This window comes from Anopheles maculipalpis, chromosome 2RL (genome assembly GCF_943734695.1).
Source record: "Anopheles maculipalpis chromosome 2RL, idAnoMacuDA_375_x, whole genome shotgun sequence".
Lineage (NCBI taxonomy): Eukaryota > Metazoa > Arthropoda > Insecta > Diptera > Culicidae > Anopheles > Anopheles maculipalpis.
Window position 1 is genome coordinate 70,806,668 of NC_064871.1, and position 25,064 is coordinate 70,831,731.

At 41.8% G+C, this 25,064-nt stretch overlaps 2 protein-coding genes across 9 annotated transcripts in view; both read left to right on the forward strand.

Moving 5' to 3' along the window:
* LOC126568807 (small conductance calcium-activated potassium channel protein) overlaps positions 1-25,064 on the forward strand; it is a 104,009-nt gene that overhangs the window by 58,978 nt on the left and 19,967 nt on the right. For all 8 annotated transcript variants that reach the window (XM_050225441.1, XM_050225443.1, XM_050225440.1 and 5 more), the window contains 5 exons: positions 6,524-6,660; positions 6,845-7,073; positions 17,053-17,148; positions 20,325-20,641; positions 20,762-20,866. In XM_050225441.1, the coding sequence (XP_050081398.1) occupies positions 6,524-6,660; positions 6,845-7,073; positions 17,053-17,148; positions 20,325-20,641; positions 20,762-20,866 (884 nt within the window). The remainder of the gene's footprint in view (positions 1-6,523; positions 6,661-6,844; positions 7,074-17,052; positions 17,149-20,324; positions 20,642-20,761; positions 20,867-25,064) is intronic.
* LOC126567447 (RNA cytidine acetyltransferase) overlaps positions 1-25,064 on the forward strand; it is a 617,063-nt gene that overhangs the window by 48,130 nt on the left and 543,869 nt on the right. The window lies entirely within an intron of this gene.

Consider the following 25,064-nt stretch of genomic DNA (forward strand, 5'->3'; position numbering starts at 1 on the left):
ATCAGTATGCTCCAAGCACTAGACACCCTAGAGCACAGGACAAACTTGTGCTCCAGAGTCTCTGGCTGGGAGCAGAATGAGGAGTCTGAAGGAGACCGATTCATCCTGTCGACCAGCAGTCCGTGTGGCCTTGTTGTGCACCAGCAGACACAGTATCGAGCGTTGGTCGGATGAAAGTCTGTAGCTGGGGACGTTTTTCCAAATCCATCGCCAATCCGTGGAAGGTGGCGGCTATCGAGTCACTTTGGAGTCTGGAAGTCTGTCTGTCCAACCATCATGTGCCGCAAACTTTCGGTTGAGACTGTAGTTACCGGATGGTATGCGAGCTGCTGGATTACCGCCCGAGGGCACGGATACGTTATGGCAATGGAGCCTATATTCGGGGGATTCCCAGCACAATCTTTGTGCTGAGCCCAGATCTTCAGGCAACACTGCTCGGCAACATACCGATTCACGAGCAACGCTGTTGTGGTAATGGCGGGAATGTGAAGATTGAGTCCGTGGAAGGGCCAATTGGGTTAATGGGATTCGAAAACCCCTAGATCCGTCCCACAGGTAAGGTCCCCGCACCGTCTTGGAGGCCAAATCGATGTCCATCGATCGTGCGCAACAAACCAAAGCTTGGGTAAAAGGAAAGCCTTTAAAAGCACACCCTTTTGCACCAAATAGAGGTCTCTAACTCGGTGCAATCTGACCAAATAGCGGAACTGTTGGATTACGTTTTCCCAGTCATGCCCCATGGCTTCCCGTATATTGTCAGTGAACAATTTCTACTTCCCGCAGCCACGGAACATGCATCGGGGTGGTTGTTGGTGTGATGTGTCCTATGTCCGTTGTACCGTTTTTTTTTTTCACGTTCAGCTTCGCCCCAGCGGTTCTGCCAAACGCTTCTATTGTTGTTTTCACCTCCTCGAGTTTGGGAAAGGAAGTTGTCACCACCGAGATGTCGTCAGCATATGCGTTGATCAGGTCATCCTGATCGCAACAAATACATTCTAATCTGGTGATAATCGCATTAAGGTAAAGGACAAACAGGTGCATGGATAAAGTATCGGCCTGTCTGTGAGAGCAACGTATGGGAAACGACGAGGAAAGTTTTCCATTCACAACGATACAGGAGGAGGATCGTTCACCAACTGTTCGCAACAATCGCACAGGATTGAAGCCTAGAGAAGACATAGTTTGCCACAAACAACTTCTATTAACTCTGTCAAAGGTCTGTGAAAGATCAAAGGAAACGAGCTTTGATTCCACGCTTTCGTTGATTCTTGAGATCAACCACCCTACCTGGTATCTGCAGTCTAGTAAGCCATTTCGATTACCGGCATGGCCTTAGAGGACGTTAAGCCAAGAAGAAGAAGATGTAACCTCAGATAAGGCTTTTGATCTTAAACTTCTCTTGTGTCATCATTATTCTCCATGTTTAAACATCGTCAATAGGGTGCGACGCGCTTCATCCCGGTATTTAGACACCTTGCGCCTGACGAAACTGTTTAATAGATCAACAATTTCCTTCTTTAATACGACCATGATAACGAAGTTGGTGGCAATATATGTAATGTGACTTTTGTACGACACACTAGTCTTTATTTTGTACAAGACACATTTTATATATTTCATATGTTTGCCCTTGGCTATAGAAGTAGTCTAATATCTAATCTTATACTAATCTAAACCTAAACGGTACGCAGAATAAGTTGCAGCATTAGACAAAAGGAAAAAGAAAACAAAACAGAATATAGGCACGTGAAGGAAAGATTAGGAAGTGGATAAGAACCGGGAACGGAAATCAGGTAGGGATGTGTTGAAATCAAAGTGATGGGACGAGGAATTAAACATTTTGATGGCAATAAGGAGAGGATCTTTACGGCCCACCGCAGAGCGACGTAAGGCAACAAAAATTGGGGAACGATTTCGAAGGGCGCGGGAGGGAACATATAGAGGGATTTTCATGAGCAAAGCTGGGGCGTCGATGCAATCAAGGAGAAGTGCGGCAACAAATGAGGATTGGGAAATAGAACGGCGATCTTCAAGCAACGCATTACCAAGCAACCGGCATCTGTCCTCGTAACAGGGCAGAGCAGAGGTCGATCCTCGTCGATCCTCGCCAAGAATTTTCCGGAGAGCAAACCTGGTGAAGGTCCTCTGCACCCGCTCTATTCGATCAATGTGGATTATTGCCGATGGGGACCAGATAACTGACCCATACTCCAGCATTGATCTGATCAGTGAACAGAACAAAGTCTTCAAACAATAAGCATCGGAGAAGTCATGGGGCAAACGTTTGAGTACACCAAGAGTCCTCCTCGACTTGCTGACTATGGAGTCAATCCCCGTGTCGAGCAAGATGTCCAACGTAATAACACTACATTTTGTCGGACAGAGGGAAGACGGCCTCGTTAATTACCGGCTGACGACTTATTGCCTTTTTTATGTAGAGGAATAAGCCAAGCAAGTTTCCACAAGGAAGGAAAAGCGGACTTACACAAAGACAAGAGGAATAGTTTTCTAAAAAGAGGAACAAATGTTACACTGCACTTTTTTAGTACAGATGCAGGAATTCCTTCTGGATCAGGCCTATAATAAATTTTAAGCGAGTTTAGGGCATTGAGGACGGATAAATCATCGATGATGCTGGAGAAGTAACTCGGTAGATCAACCGGAGCAAGAGCATCGTTAGATGATGATGAGGTGAGATGAGGACATAATTCTAGTTCATTTTTCTTGATTCTTCTTCATCTGAATGACCTTCTTAGTCACGCCGGGATAGTACGATAGTAGGTCCTTACTACTACGGGGAACGCTCCGGGTGGGATTTGAACCCCACACCTGCCGTGTGAAGACCGACATCAATGTCACCTCTCCACTAGCCTTTTCTTTGTATTATGAAGTTAAAAACAATAAATCCTTGTCACGCAAACCAGTGTTAGCGTCCGAAAAACATTCGGTAATCACAACAACCGAAGCCTAAGCTAACGTTACAAGACGAACATGTGCACCCCTTTGAATAAATACGACCAAAAGGAGGAGTCCAATCGCTATCATCCGCTCCGATGGGACTGTCAAGTTAAATTTACACGAAAAAGGAAATTCCATTGACAACCTCGGTCACGCCTGTCACAAGCATACCGTCGAGTTGAGCAATGTTTTCATTCTCATTTTCGTAAACCAAGGTACGCTTTGTTAGATGAAAATCCGTTTTCAACATCCACCAATATGATGAAAGGTTAGGAAACCACTGTTAGGAACTTTTTGACGCAGCATTGCGAATAGGTATGATTCTATTTTTCCATAGTTTGTGGGTGCACATAATCTCGCATATGATATTCCAAACGCCAAATTAAGAAACATAGCCAGATCGTAATTGAAACGAATGGCTAAGTGTTGTTTTTGGGATGGTTGATGAAATTTTCCACCACTTCAGAGGTTCAAGTATCAGAGCACCCGTTACGCGCCATACGTTGCCGTCCAGGCATCAGGAGCTGGTTGATTGAGCCACCGACAATTGTTACTCTTCCAACACCTCCACGTGCTGCCTTGGTCGAAACATTCACCGAAGTCATACCACTGCTCTCTAGTGTACATCGTGTCGAGCACGCTCCATTTCAATAACAACAAACTGTTGGCGGTCGGTGTAGAGGTATACGGACGCTTTCACATCCGTTCACTACCCAAAAAAAAACAGCAAGGAAAACAAACGTACAACAACAATTCCTACTCGAAGGACCGGCCAAACAACCAAACGAGCAACCGGGCAATGAAGCAAACAAACAAACAAACTTGCCCGGAGACTTCAAGACATTCGTACCCTTGTTTCGTGGTACTACTCCTCCTCCTCCTTCCGGGTGCCCAAATTCACTACACCCAAATCGAAACATGAACTTTCTGGCCACACTAATGCCACTTTATGATATCGCCACAAAGCGCCGGCACTTTGTCTTTTCCACTATTTCTATGATTGCGTTCGCCGCTGTGGTCAATGTTGCCGGGCGTCACCGACACGCTCACCGGGAGGCATCCGTTGTTGGTGAACCGAAGGAATTTCAATATAAATTCTTGCTTTCCAACCCACATCATGCTGTCGGTGTCCGCTTGTTGACGGAGCCCGCTGTGCAAGGATGTTTTATTTTTACCGAGATTCATTCGATACTGCTACGACCCCGAAAATGTTCGTTCATTCTCACGCCTCCCCGACCAGAAATCGTGCCGTGCGATCGGAGGTACGGTACCGATACTTGTAGTACTCTTACCGACTCAATCGCTTTCTTGATGTTTCTCTCGCTTTTTCGATCTGAATAGCCAAGCGTACGGCTCTTAACCACATCGAGAAAAGTGCTGTTTGGCCACTTTTTACACCTAATCGACGATCATCAATATTAAGTGAGATGCTGTACCGCTAAACTGACCATGTCAGTGCAAGTTGCTATTGTTCCAACGTCTTCATTTTATGTCCTCATACCATATCTGATTATGTTGATGACCATTTCACTTTAGGAGTTTTCAAAAACCATAAGGGTAGCAGCACCAGAAGAGCCACTAGTTCATGTTTCTATTGAGTTGTAAATAGATTTAAATGAATCACTTAGTCTTGTAAATTTAAATATCTTCACAAACCTAGAAATAATCATCTGTCTACTGTATTACTATGGATAACGATTCGTTTGTAAATTATTTAAAATTGATAATTTTTTGACGAAATTAAAATTTTGTGCTTGTAAATAGGTGATCAATCGTAGAGTACTTACAACTACGGTGCATGCCTTTGACGCTTTACCTACTCCCAATGTCCAATACTATCATTTTGCTAATATTGTTCTATAAATTCAAATATAAGTGATTTTACCGCGACTAGTTCCTATATATTTCAACCGGTTTGTACTATAATAATAATGCTATAATGCTATAGTCGCGTAGGAGTGCATGAAATCGTTACAAAAATTAGATTAGTAATAGTGTAGCACTGTGATAAACCTTATTGCTTGTCTTGTTCGAACAAGCTTTATTTGATTGTCAGCTAAGCATCAATTTGTACGCAAAATAGATTTGTGTTAGTAAAGATGTATTCAATTATGTTGCACTATTTGTTAATTACTGTTTCATCCACCAGCGTTTAGAGCGTGTGATTTGCTTTATTAGAAAACATATTTTAACAATGTCACATCCTAAAGTACCCATGATTGCATAAAATAGCCATAGACAAACACATACGCTGCCAAAAATTGAGTTTTGTATGTAATGCATACATATTAAACGCTAGCTAGATTTCTATAGAACGTTTTCAGTTGCGATATTTAACGTGTTTTTATTATTTAAATAAATAACGTTTGGTTCAATTTAACTCCAGCAATAGATTGTATTGTAACCCCACTTCAACTTCACTGCACTATCTCACACACGTAAAAAAAAAATGTACAGCTAACTGCTCTTCCAGCAAGCATTCACAAGCATCCGCCGGATTCTTTGTACGATCATTGGCCTATAGCCATGAAATATGCGTGAAGCATTAACCTTTACCCCTGCAATAATGGCTTACCTCACAGAGCCAACGAGAGCAAACGAAAAATGACGGATGATGCACCATTCCCCGGGAAAATGATCACCGAAGGTTACGATTCACGCTGTGGGTGCAGTGGGCTGCAGTCATCCGTAATATTCGTTGGCCATTTGGTGGTTGGATGGTCATTGCGTACATCCCACCACCGATCGGGTTGGGTGTTGTTAACGATGTTTTAAACGGAAGGCTAAGGGTTATGCTTAAACCACGAAGCAGCTACCAAACGCCTTTTTTTATCTCCCGCGAGAAAAAAAATATGAATAACAAACATTCCGGCAAAAAAAAACATTGGAACTCAACGGCTTTCCATAAAAAAAATCCTTGCAGCAGTACGAACCGTGTGCACTGCAGCATATTTCATTCGTGCTGTTGAGCACGTTTCCATCCCACTTCCGGTGACCATTCTTTTTTTTTTTTTTGTGCACTGATTCACTCTGCTTATCCCCGATTAAACCCCACGCTGGTGCCTTTCAATTGTGCTTCGGTTTTTATTCATTGCTGCACTCGCAAACATAATTTTCTATCGAAGCTCGTACCGCGCTAGTATGTGATTGAATTCTCGCGTTTATTACTCGGATAATTTCGTTGTTTGCTCTTTAATTTCTGTTTCATTTGCTGTTGCATTGGTTGTCTCCTTTTTACTTGCTTTTCGCTTCGCCGACCATGTGTACGCTAAGAATGCTGCTGCAATCCACCGTAGAAACACCGACCTAAACCCTATGTTCATCACCTTCTTAGCCCAACCAATGAAAAAGCTCATGTCGTTCACACCTCATCACCTACCTCGCCTGCTCACTCACCATTGAATGCTTCCCCAGCATCCCGTGCCAAATAGAGTACGCGGACGCGCAATACAATATTCCCCCAAACATAGTCATACACACATGCCAACGTTAACCCGCGTGCCTTGGCCTTTCGATGCCTAACGTTTGTTCTTCCGTTTTCTCTTCTTCGCTCCCCCTTCTTCAGCTCCGAAAGCCTGTGTCCACGTTGTCGATTCCCGGCTCGATGAAGACACCGTGCGCCGGTAATCGGGAAACAGTATCGGCTGCATGCACAGAAGAAGCTGGTATCGCGCTCGTGGGCGTACACTCAGAGTATCCCAGGTGAGTGTTAAGCAGCGGTCCGCTGTTGTGCGGCACATTTCACTCTACACAGCAGCTAACACCTTCAAAACACACACAACTTCATGTCTGTGAAGCGGCAAACTTTCACCAAAGCCAAACTTAATCAGCTTTTAATTTTCCATCATGATTTTCCTTACAATTTTTTTTTCTTTCGCCACGGCAGGTACATGGAGGAGCGAGGCCTGGGTGGTGGCGTCTGCAAAGGTCCAGGCACGATACAAGGTGGCCCCGGTCAGAAGCACAAACCGAATGTAGGATACCGGTTAGGTCGACGAAAAGCGCTGTTCGAAAAGCGGAAGCGAATCAGTGATTACGCCCTCGTCATGGGAATGTTCGGCATTATTGTGATGGTGATAGAAAACGAATTAAGTAGCGCTGGTGTATATACTAAGGTAGGTTGGCAATGCTTATCATCTTGTTTGCACTCTAACATGTTGCGCTGGTGTTGAACAACTTTTGTATCGAGAACGCCACATGATTTTAGTTGGACAGTTTTTATTTACTTTGCCAATCGAAAACTGCATCATATCAGCTAAACATACAGTGATGGACATTACCAACAAAAAGTCTTAGTTCTTTTTTTGCACAATTTAGTTAAACATTTTGGAAAAATGTTAAGGTCTTTGGACGAATCATGAAATTGATTGTTAGTCATTTTTATTTTATATTGGTGAAAAAATAGCTAAAACACTAAAGATCATGAAATAAGACCATTTTTTTATTGCAAAAAAAAAAACTTTCAGTTCCGGACTCTACGTCTTCACCTTTTTTATGATTGTTCATGTATGCCAATAAAAAAGTTTAATTTGTTTGTGTCGAAAAGTTTTCAAACATATTTCAGGTTTGTAATTATTGCACAATCATTGAAGAATTTTTGTACAAAACCAAATGTGTTTTACATAAAACAGTTGCTTATGATCTCTCCACAAAAAATTGGTAAAGTAATACTTAGGAGAAGTATCGAAATCAGCTTTTCCAAAAGCGGACATAAAAGTGATTTTATGTTAGTGTCCGTCGCCGTACATGTGTTCTTCTTTTTGGACTAATTTAACAATAGTTTGATGGTCTTACTGATAACAAGTAGTTGGATCGTCAGACCTCAATACACAGAAACGGACCGGGTAGAGGGCTTGGTCTGTTTTGAACAGGTCCGCCATGTCTCAGAGGCGTGTGTGAGTACTGAAACTATAAAGCTATGATACAGCTTCGACCGTCGCGACAGGCTTTTTGAGGTGAGATGTTTCCTCAGGCTCTAGAATGACCAGCTGACTTCAAATTTGCGGTCACCTATCCGTACACCCACCTAGTTCTGGATTTCTTAGTAGGGCCGCTGATGGTGCCACCATCAATTTAGTCTTTTCCTCGTTAATCTGCAACCCGAGGTTTTCTGCCGCCTGCTCGATCTTTTGGTAGGCCTCTGCTACCTGGGAGAGTCGCAGACCAAATGTCTATATCATCAGATGACTTATAGAAGATGGTTCCCGAAGTCTCTACCTTCGAGTCACGGATGGCCCTCTCTAGCGCCAAGTTGAATAGGAGACAGGCGAGCCCATCTCCCTGACGCAGGCCTTTGGTGGTAGCAAAGGACCCTGTGAGTTTTTCATCCACCTTCACCTGGCTTGTGACGTTGGTCATGGTCATACTAACATGCCTGATCAGTTTGGCAGGGATTCCAAAAGAGCTCATAGCCTCGTAAAATTTCACCATGGCTATGCTATCATATGCGGCCTTGAAATCTATGAAAAGATGGTACGTGTTCGGCCATCTTCTCCAAGTTTTACCGCATGGGGAAGAAGAGTTTGTACTTATTTTATTTATGTATAATTGATTATGACGGTAAAGTTCCGTATTGTCAATACCGCTTGTGTTGAATAAATTTTATAATCATATTGGTAAGGCATTTCCTCCTTATTCTCTGCCATATCCCGGGCATGCTCGGTTATGGTTGTGGTGATGGTGATGATGATGATGATGTATTGGTGGATGATGTGCGTTTTGATGGTCCGGTTCAATTGTTGTGGCTATTGTAGTGATGGTGGTTGGTTTTATCCGAATTCCGGCTAATGCGGTTGTGGCCGTTCTATTGTTGATCTTTGTGGTTTGGTCTCGACTGTAACAAACCAATAAACATTGTTAAGACAGCACGAACATTTATTTGTCTACGTACCGTGTTCTCCAGTGCAGTCCAGCAATGACATCCTAAGCTCAATCTAGTCAACGTCCAATCTAAGGATGATCGACAAGATCTTTCCGACTCTATCCGCGAAAACGACTTCACTACTCTCGAGACTGAACCCGCCAAACACCCCGTAGCCGACGCCAACGCTATCAAACTCGACGTGTCAAAGCTGGACTGGAGTATAGAACCCTGTACTATAAACAACGATTGCCTCACGCCGGCTGTCACGCCGGTCAAAGGGATTACTAGAGACTCTCTGATAGTCAGTCCTCACTACGCGGGGAAACGGTCCGGGTCTGATTTAAACCCCGGTCCTGCCGTGTGAGGAGCGGTGCCGCTGTCACGCAATACTACAAAAGAAATATAGAGTAAATAAATGTAACGACCAGTTTACTTTAGCGTCATCGATATTTTAAAGTTAAACCATTAAAATTCTTTCTGTATTCCTCATTCAACAGACCTTCTGCATTTTTGCAACACTATAAAGTTCTCGTTTTCGTTCACACACACACACACACACACACAGAAAATAACCATTACGATGTGGTATGACTTTTATTGCTCCATTCATGCAGTAGCATGAATTAATCATAAGCACAACGATTCGAAAAAGGGCTAAGTGAATGCTCTCAAAAACATAAACCAAAAACAAAAGTGGCAACGAACGATTCAACTACTGTTATTTTTTTATGTGTGGTAGGGTTAGGTAGTAAAACGACTGTTGAGGACGTTAACGGAATTTCAAAATATAACCACAACAGGCTCCTGTAAGTTTCTCTATTTCTCTTTCAACCGTAACACACACTCCTTGACCGTAGCTATAGATTTATAGCTTTTTAGATAAGTAAAAAGTATACTCTTTGTGACGAAACCATACGAAAGACTTTGTCGGGGTTTATGTTTGCTGTGTAAAGATTAAAGTCAGATGGATCAATCGAGCAATAGTCACCAAAGATGTGTGCTTTTTTTTTTTGTTGCTTCTTGCTTTCATTTTCCATCTGCCAGCTAAAGTGCTGACAAGCAAGCGTTTTTTTTTTGTTTCAAACCCCTCAACCGGAATGAAACGCGAAGCGAAATCTGTATTAGGTGCCGTACAACCCTAGCAATTACCGTGGGACCCCCGGTTAACAAGGGTCCATAAAAGCTGTAAACTAGAGGAGCAAAGGAAAGAATGGGGCAAACTTTGTCTGTCGTAAAAATATACGATTATTTCACGGTCAGCCAAAGAGCACCACTAACCGTCGTGCACCTCTGCAAGAACAACCAGCAACAAACAAGCCACTAGCCGCTCCTGATTCATGTCGGATAGCGTTGTAAGCTGCAGAACAGACCACTAAAAACCGTAGAATGCTTTCTCAAAAAGGGCTCGGATGTGGCACGAAGACTTCTACCGGGAGCTGGATGACACCAGCACCGGCACCTCACCAGCATGTGGCTGATGGTTCAGTTGTACGATTGTTAAGTTTTACCAATCCGACAAGAAACGCCATAGTAACAGTGTTCCAGCGCCAACGGTAACCGTCTGCTGATTCACTGGATAAAGCTTTGTAAACAAGGTCTTGTAAAATTGTCTTTTCGCAAAATCTGTTTTCGTATGCCCTCGCTCCTGCCAGCTGTACCTTTTACATAGCAAAGCAGTGAAAAGAAAGGGATTGCTCATAAATGAACACAAATTTCAGAACCGGTTGTCCACCGCAACGGTACAAAATACTTACCATGGGAACCACTTCTGTGTGATTCTTTAATCTCGGCGACCATCTACCATCATCTAGTCGATAGGGCTGTTTTATAGATCTCCTTATTCAGTATCCCTGTAACGTTCAACACATTTGCCTCCCTTGATCCCTTTAAGCGTTTTATTCTTTGTATACAGACACAGTGACACGAAAACAAATCAACTGTGAATCAAAGAGGTAACCCAATTGTGGGAAAATGGCACTTCCAAGCACTGAGGATATTATCTCATTCGAATTTTAAATCATTATTTCATTCATAGTTACTTATTTTAATTTTTTAACATCAACAAAGAGTATAACTTCAGATGATGTTTCATATGTGTTTCAATGGCAGTACGTGCGTACTTGCTCAAATGAATTAAAACATTTGAAAACAAAGCGTTTAAACCATGCCTTCCTTGCACGGCCACGCTCGTCCAACAGCACATTTGTGTCGGTATCGTTTGGTTCTTGAATCGTAAAATTCAATTTATGTGCAGCATCGAGAATCGCTGCCTGCATAATTAATGCAACACACCACACCATGAAGTGCGAGTCGTTCTATTTTGCAGCCACCGATGCTGAACCCGCAACAAGCGAACCACATCAGAAGCTTTCTATTCAAATCCTCTAGAGTGCATGGCACAAGATGCACAACAGCTACGAGCCCGGCTGCACCGGGAAATGCATCTTCCACACATCTAGTCCATGGACAAGTGTGCTATTAAATTAATGCCCTGCCCGAATGCTTGCTACCTGGAAGGAGATTTCTACGAATAAAACGACACCACTTAATGTTAAACATAATAAATTTCCTCTTCAAATGAAAAAAAAAACAAACAAACATTGATACTAAAAGGTATTGATTGCCACACATCATTACACAAGTATTAAATACGAGCAAATAATCGTGCGTTGTTCCGTCCAATATGAAGTCCACCATGCGTGAACAAAACTTTCAAATTTAATGTTCACAATAATAGCGCTTTCCTCCCATCCACATCCATTCGCATTACATTAAGAATTCATCCAACCCGAAATCAGACGGGTCTTTCCATTACGAAACTTGCAGTACCGCAATTACGATGTGTTGCAATACTCGCAATTAATCGTTGTATCCAGCTTTGATAGAAAGCACACGTGCAATAAATTCAATTAAAATATTTTTTTAAATTTATTGCAATACGTCGCTACGAAGGTTATTATTATATTGCTAATCATAAACTTTTGACTCATTTGCTTAGTTATCAGACGCCAAGCCCTGCTGCAGAACTCCTCAAAACTGCTCACGGCCTATCGCCGCCGTCGGCCAATCCAATATCTCTGCTAAACATCCAACTTTCCTCGCAGGGAAGCTTTAACATCTGTACTCCTTAACCACTTTGACGCAATAGATCGAATTGATGCGGATTTCTTCTACCTTTGCCCAACCGAAAGACCCCAAAAAAAGTACAATAAACCTGCTTTCTGGTGTCCTTTCTCCGTTCTTAAGCTTCCGTGTCCAATTTCAATTTGTTCACGTAATTTTCTGCAACAAAAAAAAAGCTCACAAAACAAGTTTTTGCAATAAATCTAACACACATAATACAAACCTACCCGGGGTGCAGATTCAAAACGTAAATGATCCTTTTTTTTCGCTCACGCTATATCGTACCCCGTTGCGGTAGAGATATTTAAGGGAGGGAAACTCATTTCTCTTCGTCATGCGGTTCACCTAACATCGTTATTGTTTGTGTATCTTTTTAATTTAAAACAGGCAAAGAAAATCTCAATTTTCACTTGGCGCCCTACAGCGTAGCGTGCTGCATTTTGCAATGATTGTCATTTTAATTTTCCAAACACGTATGGCTCATAAAATTGTGGTTACCACCGAATCTGACCACATATTTTATTGTTTTTCATAACAAATGTCTACGCTGGCGACGGATTGATTGACGCGAAGCAAAATTGTTCCTCAGCATAGAAGCTACACCATAAAAGTGGAAAAAAGCATGTTCCTTCAACCGAGTGACAGCTCTGAATATTGTTTGATGCACTCATAAAATTATTAAACTGCCTCAAAAGCTGCAAATCATACAAGTTACCCATCGTTGGTTTGTGTAGGGGTTATTATAAAATATAACTTTATTTAAGCTCACTCGCTCACAGTCCCTCGATCACTCCAAGCGTGTTGGCTGCTACTGTAAAACTAGTTGAACCCTGCCTACTACTCCTAGTGCGCTCGCCCGCTCCGATACCGGTGGCGATGCGGTGCCAACGGTTCCGTCGATGGAGAGTTGGCTGGTTACAGTTCCGCTGACCACGCAAGCCACGTGTCGGTGAACACGTGACTTGCGTTTATTTTATTTATTTTATATTTATTTTATTTTATTATTTGCGTTTTTTTCTTAAATGGTTCTTTATGAGGCCAAATGAAGGTCATCACCTTCGAAGTAATCCCCTTCCGATGGAAAATTCCTTTAGGTGGAAAACGCGGACGCTGGGATTTCCTTTAGTTCCGCCGTCGCTGCGGCTTCTATCTCCTCGATAGTGTCAAAACTGTGTCACCCAAGCGGTCGTTTTAGCTTGTTAAACAGCCAGAAGTCGGCTGGTGCAAATCGTGGTGCAAAAATCAGCTCTTGTTGTTCCACAAATCCGGCCGCTTTCGTCGGATGGAGGTCCGAAATCGCCGCATTACGCTTAGATAGTACTATTTGTTCACCGTTTGGCCCTTCGGAAGAAATTCTTTGTGAACCTCCGCAGGGTAATCAAAGAATACCGTCAGCATCACCTTGATATTCGACCGGCTTTGGCGCGACTTCTTGGGTCTCGGCTCGTTCGGGGAACTGTACTCGCTGGACTGGTCCATTGTTTCCGGGTCGTATGCGTAAAATAAACGTTTCGTCGTCAGTTATAATCGATTTCAGCTTTCCACCATAGTCTGCCAGCATCGTTTTGCAGACTTTGACGCGATTCCGCTTTTCGAGCAGGTTCAGGCATTTCGACACCAGGCGAGACTTCATCCGCTTCAACCCCAAAACAGCTTGCAGGATGGTTGTTGACCGAGACTTTGGAAATCCCAACACTTTCCGAAAGGTCTCGTATCGTCAACCGACGATTTTTGACAACCAAATCCTTGATTTGGACGACGAAGGTCCTCGTCTTCGACCTTCTCATGGCCATTCTTGAAATCACTGTACCATTTGTACATTTTTTTCTCCGACATAGATTCTTCCCCGAAGGCTTTTTGTAACATCCACAATCTTTCCGCAGCGTTTATTTCATTGCGCAAACAAAATTTGATACATGCGCGCTGGTCCAAAAACTTGGACATGGTCAATATGAACAAAACACTTGGCGCAGCTCCGAAAACAAATTGTCACTCCTAGCCGGGATGATGTTGTGGCTTGAAACGTGGCAGAACTGTCAAAACATACATATTGACAAACGAAAAATAAAAACAAGGGACGCTTCCTTTGGCGCGCGAAATTTGACATCCAATGTCACCATACTTTTCGAACAAGGTAGTAAATGCAAGATTTATATTTAAATAATCCAATTAAAATAAGCACAAGTTTTATAAGCGCAATGATTTTATTTGGAGGGTATAAATCTCAGAAAAGAAGATTTTTCAAAACACCACGTGCCTTACTAATTTAATGTTGTTAGTCAATCATTTTGACAACATTTTGAAACACATTAAGTAACGCTAAATGTCCATCGCACTCTACATTATCCGCGTGTCGTACCATAGCCGCTGGGTACGCAAACCATTATATCTCCATAAGACAAATGAACATCCACTAGAAAATGCATCTAACAAAATGATTCACGATGTGTACTTCGCCGTACCTTAATGCTATTGCTCAGTCTTGTTTCACTCTGCCATGGTAGATCAGATTCGCCTTCGATAAAACCAATGCGCCTTATCTCAGCAGACTAAATAAGCAATGCGTTCGTCTTCTGGAGCATTTTGTGTACAGCAAAAAGTTAGAATAATGATACAAAACATTAGTCTAGGAAATGTTCGCCTTTCCCAAGAAGGATTGTGCCGTCGGCACAATGAAGAAAAAACTGCAGCTGTGCTACTGTGCCACCTTTTTCCCCCGCTTCTTGTGCACAACCACCGTAGCATAATGTAATGCAGTTTGGATAACTAGGTCAGCAAAGAACGGACTAGAAATATGATAATAGAATAAATGGTTGTGATAAATGCAGTGCTATCCTTTGACCGGTACCGGGTTGATACAATTGCGCTGTGTATGTGCATCGACCATCAACCTATCGAATGTGGTGGAATAAAATATGCAAAAAGGAAATTTATTTACGTTAAGCGCCCTGCAGCTGCAAGAAACGCGATCCCACCTCGACCCATGGGAGTGAATGCACGGAACATGCGGTACTTAGCACATGCTCGTAACGATTGCTGCTGAAGAACCTGCCACCACAGCGAGGGGTAGCACTAGGAAGGAAGTATTGAAATTTCAATTACTCCTTCAGTCTTGCTCCTGCACACGGTTGCTATTGCTACTTTGTGTAATGGATGGCTCTAGGGAAGGCTGCAAACAGGCTGAATCCTGCTTTGCGACGGAAGTTTTCGTGCTGCTTATGGGTTGACGTTTGCGTGAGTAAGTCCGGAAGTAGATCATAGACACTTCAACACGCACGTTAGCTGTGAGAATATATCATATCCGCTTCATAAATCAATGGATTTGAAGTGATTTTGCCATTTCTTGAACAACCATTGTGTATAGTGCCCACCAGACGTTTAACAGCTAACATTCTGATATTGCTCTCTGATCACTAAAGCCCGGTGTACGCTCTCTCTCTCTAACAGAGCGTCTAGAAATTCGTTGCCCGACATTATTTATAAACGTCGGCGTAATTAGCAAAGAGCTATTTTGTACACACATAATTGCTAACGCACCGATGAGCTGTAAACATGCGCATACCGCGCCGACACGGTGACGATGATGTTTCGCCGCCCGTTCTGAACCGGCCAGTTGCCTCAGTTTTATGCCGTTGACCCAGCCCAGCCTATCAACTAAAACCGAACCATCGGCAGCAACAACAATAAACATCCGTCCAGATGTTTGCCTTTGTGGGTGGGATACTTCTGTAGCAGCGGGTAGTAACGGATACCCGGGTCTGACGATCTGGTTTTGGGGTTGAACTTTGTGGAAGAGTAAATATCCGGCCCCTCATACATATCATAATAATCTACATTCATCATATGAAATTTAAATTTCTCGCCTCTATCTCGCCTTGTAACGGAATATTTTAGTGTGCCGGAAACACTAAAACTGGCAGATGTGGTGTGATACAGGTGTGATGCGGCAATAAATAACTGTTTTCCCTGTGGTACGCGCACACACACACACACACGAATACCTACTCGATGCCGAATACCGCTACTAATGGATCGTAATCCATATTCAAAATCATAATCGCTGAAAAAGCTATCACTCAACCAACTGCACAGTAAATAATCATTTCTAATGGAACCCAGCGAGTTGGAGCAGAAGCAATCAGGTGGAAATAGTGACTGGTCCTGATGGGCTGGTGTGAGTTTGTGTTACTTTCCGCAATGTGTAGAGATTTGCATACATGAAAAGGAACCTCTCGTACGATCAGATTAAACCGCCCGCCATCAACCATTTTGTGATGGAAACACTGTTCGAAGGACAGTGCTTCGACAAACGTGACCGGTGGCTATCACCCCCTGCTGCCAATCAAATGCTTCCAACAGCTTAGCTAACTTATCAAAAGTTTTTCAGGGCAACTCATTTGCATCGCGCTACATGTTATTTCAATCGATTAAAAATACAATTAAGAGCACAACAAGCACTACATGAATGTTCAATTTTGGAGACTCGATTTGCATAATTTAATTGGTCTGTTTCGTAATGATTCAACCAAAGTAAGGTATTAGAATGAATTAATTTTAGACACAGCCCAAAAACGATTCAAAAAAATGCACGATTTTATGAAATTGTGTGAATTAAAGTTTGAAAATCCGTTCCCGCTGTTCTGATGATGCTCTATTCCGTTCAATGTGTTCATTTTAATGTCGTACAGTGCTTAATTTTTGCTACATCAACGCCGACGGCCAACACGTGTATTCAATTAGCTCGACTTTGGAGCACGGTTCTCTAGGCTCAACCGACCTATTTCCGAAGCGTATGGTGTATCCTTATGACGAATCATCCTATTAATCGCACAATCAATCTTCATGATTCCTTTGTGTTGATTTCTCGGGCTAACTGTATTACGACAATCCACAGATTCACCGCATAATTATATTATGGCCAATCATATCCTCAATTTAGCAGCCCTATCGGTTTCCATTACAGAATCAATTAATCTTCTTTCTTGTAGCCCGTTCACACCAGACTTCATGCGGTGTACACAGCCACATAATGGTCTTTGTTTTAAAAATAATAAAATTTATCAAAAACATCAGAAAGTGATATTGATTGTTGTTCTTTCCCGTTTCAGGCATCTTTTTATTCGACCGCTTTAAAAACGTTAATATCCGTATCGACTGTGATTTTACTAGGGCTCATCGTAGCCTACCACGCCTTGGAAGTTCAGGTGAGTGTAGTGTTATCATTGTTGAACCAGATTTAAACCAATACATAGGAAATAAAACATTCTCGAAAAAAGATAATTTCAGAACATTTTGTAGCATTGCATCAACTATGTTGACAAAAAACACACAACCTGTTTAAATCCAAGCCAGTTTAAATCCGATGTAAACCTAACTACTGCAACGACCAATGTACAAGCTCCACAGCACAAGTTGCGCTTCGAACAAAAGACCGTAAATCTTGTCGATGTGAGATCTAGCGTTATTAAAATGTCTCCTGAAGGCTGATTTGTTTGGGAGTTGGTAGCATTCGTGTGGTTACAGCCGCAACGTCCCGTCAGGATGACTGCGGTTATTGCAGTTAACACTAACTAAACCCAACAACCAGCTGACCATCAACTTGAGCTCGTAAATAAATCTGGAAAATTTATTAGTTCTGCTTAGAGCAAACAGTGTAAAACAGTTTGCAGAAGGGCATGCGTCTGACGCACACACACACACCCTTACATCGCCAACTCTATTCACAGTGTAAAGGCATAGTGCATCGACCATAATAATTACGTCTCGGCAAATACTGAGCGATGGCTCTATGAAACTGACCTAATGAACATTCAGAACTCACACCTCAACCAATCCGGTCCCTGATGTACCATGGGAACGGCCGAGACATGGCAATTGGCCACTTGCCAAGAATTATTCACATAACCAAAATCGTTTTTGTTTGCTTGCTCAGGCTGCGCACCGGCTGCTCATGTCGAATCATAATGTTTTCACAACATAAAGAGCATACGTTCTTAAACCTTTTTCTTTTACTTCTTGTACGCCGGTGACTGACGGTGACATTGGCTGAACGCGATATTCCAAAAACCATTCTCATTAATGCAATCGTCAAATGCATTGAAATTAGTTTCATGGCTCAACCAGAAGTAGCTACAAAAACTTTATTTCTTGACTCTGGAGGACTCTGATTTCCTCATGACAATATTAAGGATCGTTTTTTAAACTTAGTAAGAGCATGCCAGTAACAATGTTTTATAGTTCTTGTAAGTTTACTACGTATAGCCTATTTATTATGTTTTTCTATCATGATCCGAGCGCGAGTCTGTATAACAATCCAACAGATAATTTAATAGTAATAATGTTAAAATAATTAGGCGGCCTGGTGGTATTGGCGACAGCGGCACCGGTCTTCAAACGGCAGAACCGGGGTTCAAATCTCATCCAGATCCACTTCCCCCTGCAGTGAGGACTGACTTTGACTATCCAACTATGGTTCACCGAACAATCTTTAGGCAATGCTCAATAATTTTGTTTGCCCAACAGTTGTGTTCAGTATTTCTGTTTGTGTTCAATTAGAACCAAACTAGATGACAGCACATTTACTGATCATGAAAGAGGAAAAACAACTTACTTACTTATCAGGCGCTACAACCGTTTTGCGGTCTTGGCCTGTCGCAGCAGAGTCCAGAACCGCTCACGGCCCCGCGCCGTCGTCCGCCAATCCATGGCGAATGATTCTACGACATCCTCCGACCACAATCTGAGCCTACCACGCCTCCTCTGTCCCTGTGGACGGCCTAAAAGGACTTTCTGAGACCTCACGACGGTGAGGTCACAAGAGACGGTGAGATACAGTTCATACAGTTCGTCGTTGTAGCACCTCCTCCATTGTCCTTCCACACATACGGGGCCAACGATCCATCTGATCATCTTTCTCCCGAAAGCGCCTTCGTCTGTTTTGGACAGGGCCGCCATGTCTCAGAGGCGTATGTGAGTACTGAGACTATAAAGGTAAGATACAGTCCCAGCTTCGACCGTCGCGACAGGTTTTTTGAGGTGAGATGTTTTCTCAGGCTCTAGAATGACCGGCTGGCCGCCAGCATCCTACTCGCGCAACTCCGTCTTTATGCTGTTTTTGTTGCTGCCTTTTTTACTTGAGATAGGTAAAGTTTTGGACGACTTCAAATTTGCGGTCACCTATCCGTACATCATCCCCACGTAGTTCCAGAATTATTTGCCTCGTCACCATTCCGAGGAACCCGTGCAACCCGAGGTTTTCTGCCGCCTGCTCGATCCATTGGTCCTGGGATCCTGCGTGAGCTGCTGACCGATGATCTTTATCTATATCATCAGCGTATGCCAGAATCTGGGTTGACTTTTAGAATGGTTGATTCCAGAAGTCTCTACCTTCGAGTCACGGATGACCTTCTCTAGCGCCAAGTTGAATAGGAGACAGGCAAGCCCTTCTCCCTGACGCAGGCCTTTGGAGGTAGCAAAGGACCCTTAAAGTTTTCCATCCACCTTCACCTGGCTTGTGACGTTGATCGTGGTCATTCTAATCAGTTTGGCCGGGATTCCAAAAGAGCTCATGACCTCGCAAGATTTGCCGCATGGTGAAGATCTGGTCAGTGGTTGATTTTCCATTTCGGAATCCTCTTTGATAGTTTCCAACTATCTGTTCAACGAAAGGGGCAAGCTTATCCTGACAAGCTTCAACACCGTAATACCCCTGTAGTTGTTGCGCTCCAACATATCTTCCTTCTTGCCAAGATTCCAATCACAAGGCATCGATTCGCTATCCCATACCTCAGCAACAAGTTGATGAACCTCATTTTCTAGTAAGGTACTCCCGTTTTTGACCAGTTCGGTTACGATTCCGTCGATTCAGGGTGCCTTATTGTTCTTTAACCGACAGATAGCTTTTCGTGTGTCCTCAATGTCAGGGGTGTCGACGGTGCATCGGGACCGTCTGCTAGTAGAGCCTCTAGCTGTTCGTTGAACTTCTGTTTCTTCTTGGTTTAAAAACCTTCCACAACCAAGGTCACGCCTGCCATCAAATGGCTTACTAGACTTGTCGATACCAAGTAATTGGATAGTCAGTCCTTACTACGGGGGAACGGTCCCCCGGATGAGATTTGAACCCCGCTACTAGCGTTTGAAAAATGGCGCCGCTGTCGCCTACACCACTGGGCCACCCGTATCTGTTAGACTTATTTAAAGTAAAAATTGAAAACCCCATGATATTTTGTCACATAGAGGAACCTGGCGGCATTACGGTAGCAGCGCCAGCAGTTAAAATGAATAAACAGTATTAAATCCTGCGTTAAATATATTTACTTTTTTTTTAACATCAAGCACCATTAAAACTGAGTAAATCATTCTGTTTCTGCTTTATTTTCAGCTTTTTATGATAGACAACTGTGCAGATGACTGGCGAATAGCGATGACCTGGCAGCGAATGAGCCAAATAGCTTTAGAATTACTAATCTGCGCAGTGCATCCCATTCCAGGTCAATATTATTTTCTATGGACTACCAAATTAGCTAATAAGAACAAAGCCATCGGAGGTGAACTAGTTCCGTACGACGTCGCGTTATCTTTGCCAATGTTCCTTCGTTTGTACCTGATATGTCGTGTGATGCTGTTACATTCGAAACTATTTACCGATGCCTCGTCACGTAGTATAGGTGCGCTAAATCGAATCAATTTCAACACTCGGTACGTACTGTACAACTTTCCCACGTACAACACCCCCCATTTTGTGAAGTGCACACTCCGATTCAAGTGTTTTTTTTTTTTAATCTATTTACATACATTTCCGTTTCCGGTTTTCTACAGATTTGTGCTGAAAACACTAATGACAATATGCCCCGGGACGGTTTTACTAGTGTTCATGGTTTCACTGTGGATAATCGCATCGTGGACGCTTCGACAGTGTGAAAGGTAGCTATCGCATTTTCCGCATTTATTTTCCATCATACTGTCTCGTTCTTTCTTCTGCTCTACCTTCTCTTTCTCTGTCTCGCTCACTCACTCTCTCCCCTTTCGCGCTCTCCGCATACCTTTTTTTCTATCTTTTACGATCGTCTTGTACTCGCTCCTTCAGTGCGTTCATGTCATTCTGTTCGCTATCACTTTCTCTCACTGTCTGTTTTTTATTATTTTATTTTCGTGTCTGTGCTCTTTCTCAGTGTCATTAGAATCCGTATGTAATACCACTCTAGGCGTTTTGTTTTTTTTCTGTAATTGATTTTTCGTTCAATATTTTTGACCCTGTCCCTCATTATTTTCTAAAACGTTTCTTAGATTGTTCACTACCCTGTCACCTGTTACAAAGCAGGCAAAAGAAGTGCTTCATTTTGATATTCTTGTCGTTCTCTGTTCTGTGTGCAGTCATGAAATGTAAAAGTTACAACAAATACGTGAAATTCAATTGTAAATTTAATCAGTATGTAGTACCAACACACACTCAGATGTCATCACCAACTAATGCTAGATTTCATTTAAATGTCAGTAGCTTATGATAAACACTATTCTGAGATATATTTTGCTTTGATTTTATGTTTGATTGTGCATAATTGAAATGATCTATTAGAGCGTACGACGGCATTATCTTTTGTTAGTGGAACGTTAGACTCTCACTACATACTGCTGCTTCATACACCGTACCCTCAGCTATATTATTGCCGGCAATTTTATTAACCCTTTATTGTACCCAAAATTTACTACCCCACACAAACACTGCGTCACGCACACCCGCACGACACGGTTTTCTGCTAATTCCACGCTATTCTGCTACGACACACCAACACACGTCATGTTGCATGCGTTCTTTTCACCCACTGCTAATGTTAATTTTTTGTTTCTTTCTGCTGAGTATCTGAACATACTACACCCAACAAAAATTTCGAGAACGCTTCTGAACTTCCTTCTATGTACAGTTTTATCTCACATTTCAATGGCTTTTCTTGATAACTTTTGTAATGTAAGCCAAAGCATACCAACAAAATAAAACATTCCTCAATATTGCAATGTTCAGTTCATCTTTTCGTTGAAATGTTTTAAGCAAAGTTTCTTAGAAATTTTGAAAAACTGTTATTTAATAACTATTTTTCTCGTTTTCTATGACATAATTAAAGTTTGTTTTAGGAAAAACAAATGTTTTATCTTCTCCATTGAAGTGCAATACAAGATTTTTTTTATTTTTTAATTCACAAAAGTACGATGTATTTTATGATATTTATCAGTACTTTTTGCTGTTTACTATTTTGCTAATTTAAGGCCCAATAAAGTCTACAATCACGTGATTTCACTATTCTGCTCAGCTTGCCTAAAGCTTAAAATCCTTCGACGTAGAGAATAATCCTCAAACTATTTACAAGAAATCAACCAACCAACCAAGCAAACAACCAATAAAAATGTATGGAATACAAATTTTTATATCAAATTGAATGAAGTACCCTATCGCATCGTCTTGAATGCCGCTCAACATCTTTGAAAAAGCTAATCGTTTGTAACGTTTTATTCTAACCAGGCAAACAAACCGGATAAAAACTGGAACCAGTTACTCGTACAAAAACTGCCGTAACAAAAGCACCGTTTTCATTGAAAATACTAATTTTTAAAGCACCTTTTGTTCGACTTTCATAAGGGAGCTTATCAAACAGCAAGCTATTAAATCCTTTTTATCCCAACGCACCTAATAACCAAGCACTCAGCAATGAATCAATGAAGAAATTGATATAAAATAAACTAATGTCACACTGTTATCATGATTCTGAAAACGATCGGTATAATAACAAAACATTATTGTTGGCTTGTACTGTCCAGTGATAGCATTATTTAATTACAGAGGTAGCTGTACCCGTCAGGGACAACCATTTTGTTGAACATGGTTATCATAATTGGTGTAATGTTGCATGGTATTGATTTACGATTGAGAGGTACGATTGGTTCCCGGCCATTCACTGATAGCTCCTCGCGTCCTTGGGCCATATGGACAATATTACTTTTCAGTGTTTGATCCAATTGGCACAACTATGATCTCACCGACAGACCAACAAACAACACTGCGGGCAGTTTCGCTCATTTCATATTTTCTCCTCTCAAGTACTTTTCATCTTTCTTGTACACTTATCTTTTTCTCTAGTATTTTCCTCTCTTCTGTCCATTTGCTCATGGTTCTTGTGTATAATATTCATCCAATGGTAATTCTTCTGCGAGTACTTTGTCACAACTTCATTTGGCGCACGTTCAATGATGTTGAGTCTGAAGAGCTCTCCAAGCTGGTGACCACTTTTCCGGCAACTCCCAGGCAACCGATGCGCCAACGGACTCACAACTGTGCGTGGTATTGCCCGCATGTATGCTCGTCTATGATTTAATGTCTCATTATTCGACCATCCACTTCATGAACACAGCAGCATCTCATCCGTGTCAGACTGGACTTCCTCGCATTGCGCTAGAATCGCTTACATGTAATGTTCTACATGTTCATCATTTCTTTCCATTCAACACACTCAAGTACTGCACAGTGTTTTCTTTCAAAATCTCACATGCAGATGCCTTTATGGAGGTAGTGCTATTGCAAACTTTTCACGCCACTTGCCACTTTTGAGTACGTGCGGTGAATAGTGTGTGTGAGCATAATTATCGCTCGTCCGCCAACGCTGGGAAATAACTTGCACTTTTCAGTATTCGTGACAGTTATTTTGCATTGTATTCATATTTTTTTCGTTTAATTGTGACGCACAGATGCTCTTAAAACGTGCTGTGTTCGAATGCTACCCGTAATTGTAAACGAAAATAATTATAAATTTCTTGGAAAAATATTACTCGTTCATGGAAAATCAATATACAATTCCCATTTATTCAAAAAAAAATTACTAAAAGCTTTTCAAAATTAAATTTCAATTTCAAAATTAAGTTAGTGTAATTTTTTTGTGTTACATTTCACAACATTGTTTATTATTTCTTCTTGGCTATGAAATGAAGAAATTTGATATCGTTTATCATTGGCTGCAAGAAAAATAATTTTCATTTTAAATTTACCTCTAGCCGTGCCCACAAAACTGCACGAAAAGAGCAAAATGTGAACATTATTGTGCACTCTCCAGCAAAAGCGAGCAGCATATATCGACGTGACATTTTATGAGATTATTCGGAGCAATGCACCACATCACAAGTTCGCAACACACGCCAAACTATACTAATCCATCACCATCCATCTTTGCCATCGGCAGTCCGACACACTGAGAGATGCAATTTGCTCTTTTAGTTTGCTTGCTGCAGCTGCAACATTTTACCAAACTGCCATTTTCTTACAACAGTCAATCTTCGTTAATGTCAGGGAAAAAACGGGAGCAAGAAATCAATACTTTGTGCGATTTCCCCCTTGACAGCACCTAGATAGGTTCCGAGCGTAAAACTTACTACCAGTGCTAAATCATGTCGACGCGACCTCATCGCCACCGTTACAATCAGCGGAATGCTATTTCTATACTGTCAGAAAACTTCCAAACCAAGCATTTTTTAATTAGATTTAAATTGCTTCCCCGCTCTGTTGCAAAACTCGCAAACAGTGGACCGCGTACTATAACAACTTGAGACCGAAATAGTTTGAAGGACAATATGAGATTCGAATTCTTTTTTGGCTTTAAAAACTCGAATGCGCCAAGTTTGCTAATCGGCTAAGCCTGCAAAACAAAGCCGGATAATCAGTTCTGTCTACGGGGCGACGATCCTGATGTGATTCAGTAGCCAGTTCTGCCTTGTGAGGGCTGTCACCGCAACAACCATGGTCACCAGACTCAAAGCCTCAAAGAATTTATATGGCTGATGGTGGTAGAAATATTTCATATAATTTTTTATTAATTTCAAATATCAATTTACAAAATAGCATTTGAAAGATTTTAAATTTATAACAAAATGTGTTACGGCATGCACTTTTATCATCTTTTTTTTTTAATGGAGACGCCTGGTGCTTAACGGAAGCGCCTGGTGCATAATGGAGGCGCCTGATACTTTACATTTTTACTGTTTCTTTTTTATTGAAAATAGTAAAGTTTTCATGTTTAGAACACATACCTTGGTGGCTAAATTCAGATAATTTATCTGACATCTACCCAAACCAATTTTATAG